This window comes from Carcharodon carcharias, chromosome 19 (genome assembly GCF_017639515.1).
Source record: "Carcharodon carcharias isolate sCarCar2 chromosome 19, sCarCar2.pri, whole genome shotgun sequence".
In the NCBI taxonomy this organism is placed as follows: domain Eukaryota; kingdom Metazoa; phylum Chordata; class Chondrichthyes; order Lamniformes; family Lamnidae; genus Carcharodon; species Carcharodon carcharias.
Genome location: NC_054485.1, coordinates 105,168,441 through 105,177,801, shown reverse-complemented (window position 1 = coordinate 105,177,801; position 9,361 = coordinate 105,168,441). Strand labels below are relative to the sequence as shown.

The window sequence follows — 9,361 nt, the reverse complement described above, 5'->3', positions numbered from 1 at the left end:
CAAAGACTTAATGGCATGGTTCTTAAAGTGTAGAGACAGCAGAATTTTGGGGATCTTATGCATATATCTATTTAGAGAATAGTTAGCAAAGTGTATGGGATCTTGGGCTTCATAAATAGAGGTATTGACTGCAAAAGTAGGGAAGCTATGCTGAAACTTTATGAAGCTCTGGTTAGGCCACAACTAGAATGTTGTGGTCACCACACTTTAGGAAGGATGTGAAGGTCTCTGAGAGGTCACAGAAGAGATTTAACAATGTTGCTAAAATCCCTCATCCCTGGAGCCAAAGTTAGGTTGGAGAAGCTGGGGTGTTACCCTTCCAGCAAAGGAGTTTGAGCAGAGATCTGATAGCGATGGACAAGATAATGGTAGATTTAGATAAGGCAGGAAAAGAAAATCAATACCTGTTAATTGAAGGTACAAGGACTAGGGGACATAGATTTAAGGTTTTTGGTAAAATATATAGGAGAAATGAGGAAGAACTATTTTATTCAGTGAGAGGTAATGACTTAGGACTCCTTACTACACCATCATTCCAGCCATGCATTCAGCTCCACTATCTTGCAGTTTCTGTATTCACTCTGAAGGACCACTGGGGGAAATCTAGAGATTACTACTTTTGAGGCTGGACAGGATGGAGCATTCTACAATGCCAAAAGCAGGCCTATTTTTAAATTTTGATGATGCTTCTGCCTAGTTTCAAACAGGGAAACTTTGCCCATGTAAGGTCACCAAAGTGTCTCTGCAGCACTTTATGGTGAGCTAATAAACAAAAGGTATGACTCTAAATGGGGTGCAGGAGCAGAGTAACCTGAATATGTATATGTGGGTAAGTCCTTAAAGGTGGCAGGTAACAGTGGTGAATAAAGCATGTAGCATCCTAGGCTTTATTAATAGAAACATTGAGTATAAGAGCAAGGTGGTTATGTTGAACTTGTGTAAGAAACTATTCGTCTCCATTCGGTATTTCATGCAGTTCTGGGCAACATACTTTCAGTAGGACGTATAGGCATCAGAATAAATTAAATGGGTGTTCACCAGCTTCCCACATGCTACAGCTGCAACACATCTGCCCTACCATATTCATTATGTTTTAGTTAACTAATTAGGTTTCAAGTTTGATAATATCACTCAATGACTGTTTGTGGTGATATTAAGTAGTTAAGCTATAAATTCAATACAATACTTATCTCCCAAGTACCAGTTTAAACTACTGTACCAGTAACTGTACCAGTTTAAACTACTGTACCAGTTAATTAAGGCCTCTAGACTTGCTCTGATTATACTTATTAATTCCTTTCCTGTTAGAGTAATCAAATTGAAATTTTAATTTCTCAATTTTGATTTTAAAGCAAAAATATTCACCAACCAGTCACTTACCTACTTCTCTCTGAGATCACACTAAGAGTTTTCTGAATATGGTTGGTGGCCTCTGAACTCTGATCTCTCACTAGTGTCCATCTCTCTTTGCTCTTCCCAAGGATAGACAAACACTGCAGTGAGAAGCTGGCACAGCTTTCACACTGACATCCGTAAGCAAATACTGACTTTCTTAAACTAATATGTGTGGTACTTTCATTGATTATTATAACTTAAATAATTATTACATCATTTGAAAAGTGGTCCTTCAACCAAAGAATTGAGAACACTGATCTAGCCAGGCAGTCAGTTATATCAAACCACTACCAGTGTTTCAATAAGGCCCACTGCAATCTTCCCAGGTAAATGAGGATGGTCAAGCTGTTCCAGTACAGCTACAACACTGGCATCTACCCAGCTATGTCCTGTACACAAAAGGCAGGACAAATCCAACCTAGCCAATTACTATCCCATAAGTCTGCTCACCACCAGTAAAGTTTTGAAAGGGGTCATCAACAGCGCTATCAAGCGGCATTTGCTTAGCAATAACCTAGTCACTGACACCCAGTTTGGGTTCCACCAGGGCCACTCGGCTTCTGACCTCATTACAGCCTTGGTTCAAACATGGACAAAAGAGCTGAACTCCTGAGGTGAGAGTGACTGCACTTGACATCAAAGCTTCATTTGATCAAGTGTGGCATCAAGGAACCCTAGCAAAACTGGAGTCGATGGGAATCAGGGATGTGGGGGGAATCTCCACTGATTGGAGTCATACCTAGCACAAAGGAAGACAGTTGTTGTTGTTGGGGGGTCAGTCATCTCAGCTCCAGGACATCATTGCAGGCGTTCTTCAGGTAGTGTCTGTGGCCCAACCATCTTCAGCTACTTCATCAAAGACCTTCCTTCCAATATAAGGTCAGAAGTAGAGATATTGGCTGATGATTGCATAATGCTCAGCACCACTCACGACTCCTCAGATGCTGAATCAATTGATGTCCAAATGCAGCAAGACCTGGATAATATCCAGGCCTAGGCTGAAAAGTGAGAAGTAACATTTGTACCACACAAGTGCCAGGCAATGACCATATCCAACAAGAGAAAATCTAACCATCGCCCCTTGACATTCAATGGCATTGCCATCACTGAACCCCCCACTATCAAAATTCTGGGGGTTACCATTGACCAGAAACTAAACTGAACTAGTCATATAAATACTGTGACTATGAGAGCAGGTCAGAGACTAGGAATCCTGCAACGAGTAACTCACCTTCTGACTCTCCAAAGACTGTCCACCATCTATATGACACAATTCAGTGGTGTGATGGAATGCTCCCCACTTGCCTGGATGTGTGCATCTCCCACTACAGTCAAGAAGCTTGACACCGGCCAGGACACAGCAGCCCGCTTGATTGGCACCACATTCACAAAGATTTATTCCCTCTGCCACTGATGTGCAGTAGCAGCAGTGTGTATCATCTACAAGATGCACTGCAGGAATTCATCGAGCCTCCCTAGACAGCACATTCCAAACCCATGACCACTACCATCTAGAAGAACAAGGGCAGCAAATAGATGGAAACACTGCCACCTGGAAGTTCCCCTCCAAGTTACTCACCACCCTGACTTGGAAATATATTGCCGTTCCTTCACTGTCACTGGGTCAAAATCCTGGAACTCTAACAACACTGTGGGTGTACCTACAACACATGGACTGCAGCAATTCAAGAAGGCAGCTCACCACCACCTTCTCGAGGGCAACTAGGGATGAGCAATGAATCTGGCCCAGCCAGTGAAGCCCACATCATGTGAATGAATAAAAAAAATCACTTACCAGTGATACCCAGACCCCAAGAATAAAGTAAAAACAAAGCAGTTGATGGGTCAGGATTACAGAAAATCAAACAAGACATTAATTCCTGATTAGAATGGTAGGTAGCTCAGCGTCATGCCCAACATAGCTTTGTCCACTTCGTACCTGGGTTTATCTTTCTCATCCTCAATGCAATTTATGGGTAGAAAGACTATTTCCAATGAAATCAAGTAGAAAGGGCTATAGATGCAAGATTCAGTATTGAGGCTGTGAAATTCCCTTGTGGTTTAATGATTGAGGTAGAATGTTCTGGACTGACAAGTGGTTCTTGCCCAATACGGATCTTAGTGCAGTCAAAGGGTTAGATGTCAAAAGAACGTTGCCCAGAAAATTATGGTACTGCTGTGAAATAATCTCAGTCTTCACTTTATTAATTAAACACGTGCTTTGAGATGACACGTTATTAATTATCTGGGGATTATTGCTAAATAGCAATTTATGTGAGATTCCAGACTGATTCAAAACGAGGGACCGTCACTCAATTCGGTAACTCACGGAAAAGCGAAAGTGAAAGTTTTCAGGGAGGGACGCGCTGTTGTGAACGTGTTTATTCTTTACAGATCTGTTGAGAAAAGGCGGAAAATCTTCGATCAGGTTGTGGGAAAGTAAGAGGTGAGTCCCAAATATTCTTTAATTTCGGGGGAAGAGTCCATTCCCAGTGGGATTGGGTGGTTTTTATTCATGCTGAAAGGTCCCGATCAAATACAAGGAATTGATCGGGGACCTGCTGGAGATTGTCCAGTGAAAAGTTGGAAACTTTCTAAAATGTCTCTAATCACCTTCACAGAATCTGGAACTGGCTCCTATCAGTATAAGGAGACGGGAGGGAGAGGGAATTTTACACATTAAACCGTCAGAGACAAACACAGCGACCCGGAAGAGAGACGGAAATAAAAAGGAGGAACATAATCTTGTGTCGGCCTTTACATGAAACTTTACTCGCTGATGTTAATATTTAAAGTCAAATAATTCAACCCTGTAGATAGTTGCGACGCCTCCTTTCTTGAAATAAGTCATGAATTTAAGAGTTTCTCTTGTGTTAAAACCATCCTCCGATGACATTCTGTCCCATCCCCGATTCTCCACTATTGACAGCAGTGACTTCAGCTGCCTGGGCCCGAAACTCCGGAGTTCCCTCCCTAAACCTCTCCACTTCTCTCTTCTTCCGTATGGTCCCGAAAACCTCCACTCTGAACAAACTTTTGGACAATTGTCCGAACATCTCTTTAGGGGAACTTTTACCTTGGCGTCTCTGTTAAAAAGATACGCTCGCTGTTTTTATATAAAAACATTTTCTCTTGTTCCAAAATAAATCTAATATTCTGTAAAGTTAAAATGTGAACTCCGAATTCTATTAATCTGCAAAATAGAGTATTTTCAGAATTATTGAATAATTTCATAGAATTTGGCCATTAAATAGTTAAATCTGTTTTACATTTAACCAGAAGTGACTTGCTAGAAGTGACACAAAGCTTGTTTAATAATATATTAATACTACCCACAGAACATAAGCTTTCTAACACATTATGAGAGCTATATTGATTTTCTATGTGTTAGGGATGGTTATTCTACGATCTCTCAAAAATGGAAGGAGTTGACCTCATCGTGCTTTTACTCTTTGGGGTTCCGCTGTCCATATATGGTAAGGATTTTTTTCATGTAATTATACTTAGTTAATATGCAATAAATAACTGTATTTTGCTGCAACTGGAATTGTGTCTCTTAACTTAATAATTTGACTTTGTAAACTTAGCATCAGCTGTTTCAGAATTTAACTGTTGTTTGGCCAGTAGACTTGCTTTGCAAAGCCACTTAACAGTTTCAGACTGGAGGTTAGAAAGGCAGTTCAGGAGCAACCTACATCTTAAGATTCTTTTGCAGGAGTGACGTATGCAGAATCTGACATCTGTTTGCAACCGGGTGAAGATTTCATACTTTACCCGTAAGGAGAGGGAGGAGTGGTGAGGGTCAGAGTGATGGGAATATTCATGATCTATGAATTGAAAATGCTCATGTTGAGCTAAATGTAGCTCACAGAGCTTAAAGTTACAGGCTAGAAGAGTTGATGAGTGTATATTATATTTCATATAGAGAGCTACTCCCATTGTATCAATCACAGATATGGCTGTCTCCAATCATTTTCTTGTATCACTCTCCACCCACATCCCCCTTTCATATCCAACACTACCTCCTTCTGTATCTGCTACTGGCGGAGGAGAGGGGGGTTGCAGAAAATATCCCCCAATTCACTGACAATTGCACTTTCAAAATCTCACCTGTTTAGCCTTTAGCCCTCCATTTGCCACATTTCTGCAGCTACTGGTTTACTCAACCATACCTTCAACTCAGTCTTTAATACCTAGTCTCCAATAAAATAGTTACTCTTTCCCCCTGGCTGTTCCTCATCTCTATTAAGTCCAGGGGATGCAAACCTGAATGGATATGGCAGACTATTGGTTTAACCATTCACCACTAGATCCGGCTACACCACATGAAGCACTATTGGGCCCTGCTCTCATCTGCTAAAACTGCTCACTATTCCAGGATCATCCTGGAATGCAAAGATAACCCCTAAGTATTTTTCTGTACTACAAACTGTCTTCTTAAACCCTATCCACCCCTCCCTCTACTTTCACCTCCAGCAATAAGTGTGAGGAGTTCGTGCACTTGTTGCTAAGATTGAGACCGTCCAATCAGCTGCCTATGTCACTTGCTTCCCTTCCACTAGCCCACTGGACCAGACTTGCTCTAAAGTTCCCCCTTCCCTAGCTCTGAACTCGCATCTTTCTCACGTTTCTCTCATATTTCCCCTTATACACTCTTCAAGCTCATCTTTATTAGACCCATCTCCTACTCCCACAACCCTATTGCTACTGAACTGCTGACCACCCAACTTCCCCTCCTGGTATCCATGTTAGCTGTTTTTTTAACTGTTTGGGTACTGTCCCTTTCTCCTTTTAAATCTACTTTAATCACCCCATCACTAAGACCACTTATTTTCACTTCTGTCACATTACCTGATTTCTTCCCTGTCTCAGGCCACCTGTTGCTGAAACCCTTTGCTACATCTAGACCTGACGATTCCAATATACTCCTGGCAGGCCTCCCACATTCTATCCTCTATAAACTCTGCTGCTGATGTCCTTCCTTGCACTATGTGCTGTTCATCTATCACCCCTGTGCTCACTGACCTACATTGGCTCCCGGTCAAGCAATGGCTTGACTTTAAAATTCTCATCCTTGTTCAAATCCCTCCTTGGCTTCACCCTTCCCTATCTCTGTATTTTCTTCTAGCCCCACAATCCTCTGAGATATCTGCGATCGTTTAATTCTGGCCTCTTGAGCATCCCTGATTTTTAATTGCTCCACCATTAGTGGTCATCAGTCATCTTGGCCTAAGCTCTGTAACTCCTTCCTAAACATCTCTTTCCACTTTCCACCTCTTTTCCTTTAAGACCTTCCTTAAAACCTATCACTTTGACCAATCTCCTGGCCATGAACCCTAATATCTCCTTATGTGGTTTGGTATATAAATGTTTGCTTTATAGCAGTACTGAGAATTGCTTTGGAAAGTTTTATTTAATTAAACTCATAACATGAGCATTCTGTACAAGATCTAAACCACCATTTGTCAAATAATAGAAGTTAGTTGTTACAGCAATCCTACTCATTTGAACTTAACGGACATCATTATCTAGCAGCCTGAACGCTTTGGGGAGATAGGGTGGTGGGATAATTATTTTGACTAAAAGCTAATGCTAGAATCAGGCTTTTAAAAGGAGCGACAGAGAAAAAAGACAGATGGACTGACAGTCTGACATCAAAAGGCTGTAATAAGAGGGAAATCTGCAGGGATAGAAGGCTTTGGCCTGTGCTGTAGAGCAGAATGCAGGACTCTTCTGATTTATGTTAACTTACTGAAGTGGGCAGCATAGACCATTTGTTATCTATTCATGTGATCATACGGAAATAAGTTAAATCAATATAACTCAGGTGAATCTGATCACAATTACTCCTGTATTTTGCCTCACTATGAAATAAAGCAGATAAATACCTCCTCTAATATCGCTGGCTGGCAGCAACATGGAGGCAGAGAAGGGGAGGAGTGAGCATCAGGCCCAGAGTCCAGGTAAAAGCAAAATACTGCGGATGCTGTAAATCTGAAACAAAAATAGCTGGAAAAGCTCAGCAGGTCTGACAGCATCTGTAGAGAGGAAGGCAGAGTGAACATTTCGAGTCTGTATGACTCTTCTTCAGAACGAAAGAAAAATAGAAATGAGGTGAAATATAAGCTATTTAAGGAGGATGGGACAGGTGGAGCTGGATAGAGGGCCAGTGATAGGTGGAGGCAAAGAAGAGATTGCCAAAGATGTCATAGACAAAAGGACAAAGGGATGTTGACGGTGGTGATATTAGCTAAGGAATGTGCTAATGGTGACATTAAGGGTAGAAAGTAGGATGAGCAAGTGACAGATGGTCCTAGTGGGGGTGGGGTAGGGGGAAGGGATTGAAATGGGCTAAAAGGTGGAGATAAAACAATGGATGAAATAAATTTTAAAATATTAATAGAAATAGGTGGGAAAAGAAAAATATATTTAAATATATAAATTATTAGAAAAAAGGGGGGATCAGAAAGGGGGTGGGGATGGAGGAGAGAGTTCATGATGTGAAGTTGTTGAACAATGTTAAGTCCGGAAGGCTGTAAAGTGCCTAATTGGAAGATGAGGTGCTATTCCTCCAGTTTGCGTTGAGCTTCATTGGAACATTGCAGCAGGCCAAGGATGGACATGTGGGCATGAGAGTAGGGTGGTGTGTTGAAATGGCAAGCGGCAGGAAGGTCTGGGTCATGCTTGCGGACAAGCCGAAGGTGTTCCGCAAAGCGGTCACCCAGTCTGTGTTTGGTCTCTCCAATGTAGAGGAGACCACATTGGGAGCAGTGAATGCAGTAGACTAAATTGAGGGAAGTGCAAGTGATGTGCTGCTTCACTTGAAAGAAGTGTTTGGGTCCTTGGGTGGTGAGGAGGGGGGAAGTAAAGGGGCAGGTGTTGCACGGGAAGGTGCTGTGGGAGGGGGTTGAGGTGTAGGGGGTGATGGAGGAATGGACCAGAGTGTCCTGGAGGGAATGCCGATGGCGCAGTGGTGGGGGGGGTGTTTGGTGGTGGCATCATGCTGGAGTTGGGGGAAATGGTGGAGAGGATGATCCTTTGAATGCAGAGGCTGGTGGGGTGATAAGTGAGGACAAGGGGGACCCTATCATGTTTCCGGGAGGGAGAGGAAGGTGTGCAGGAGATGGGCCGGACACGGTTGAGGGCCCTGTCAACCACCATGGGTGGAAAACCTCGGTTAACGAAGAAGGAAGACATGTCAGAAGAATTGTTTTGGAAAGTGGCATCATCAGTACAGATGTGATGGAGGCAGGAACTGAGAGAATGGGATGGAGTTCATACAGGAAGCAAGATGTGAGGAGCTGTAGTCGAGGTAGCTGTGGGAGTCGGTAGGCTTGCAATGAATATTGGTGGACAGTCTATCACCAGAAATTGAGACTGAGGGGTCAAGGAAGGGGAGGGAAGTGTTAGTGATGGACCATGTGAAAATGATGGAGGGGTGGAAATTGGAAGCAAAATTAATAAATGTTTCCATATCCAGACGAGAGCATGAAGTGGCACCAAAGCAGTCATCAGTTTATCAGAGAAAGAGATGTGGGAGGGGGCCTGAGTAGGACTGGAATAAAGAATGTTCCACATACCCAATAAAGAGACAGGCATAACTGGGGCCCATGTGGATACCCATTGTTCAATGAGAGAACAAGTTCAGCCAGACAGTGGAGAGTGGTGGTGGATGGGGATTGTTCGGGTCTCTGTTCAAGGAAGAAGCTGAGAGACCCTCAGACCATCCCGTGGGGGATGGAGGTGTAGGGGGATTGGAAGTCCATGGTGAAGAAGAGGTGGTTGGGGGCCAGGGAACTGGAAATTGTTGATATGATGTAGGGTGTCAGAGGAATCGCGGATGTAGATGGGAAGAGACTGGACAAGGGGAGAGAGAATGGAGTCAAGATAGCAAGAAATGAATCCCGTGGGGCAGGAACAGGCTGACACGATCAGTCTGCCGGGACAGTCCTGTTTGTGGATTTTG

General features: G+C 42.9%; 1 protein-coding gene across 3 annotated transcripts in view; it reads left to right on the top strand.

Moving 5' to 3' along the window:
- The first annotated feature begins 3,676 nt into the window (after positions 1-3,676).
- LOC121291592 (butyrophilin subfamily 1 member A1-like) overlaps positions 3,677-9,361 on the top strand; it is a 29,806-nt gene continuing 24,121 nt past the window's right edge. The window contains exons 1-2 of one of the 3 annotated variants that reach the window (XM_041213020.1): positions 3,677-3,841; positions 4,787-4,871. In XM_041213020.1, coding sequence (XP_041068954.1) covers positions 4,814-4,871 — 58 coding nt within the window. In that variant the 5' untranslated portion in view covers positions 3,677-3,841; positions 4,787-4,813. Of the gene's footprint in view, positions 3,842-4,786; positions 4,872-7,286; positions 7,359-9,361 lie in introns of those variants that run through there. The other 2 variants (XM_041213017.1, XM_041213019.1) reach the window with 2 other exon arrangements.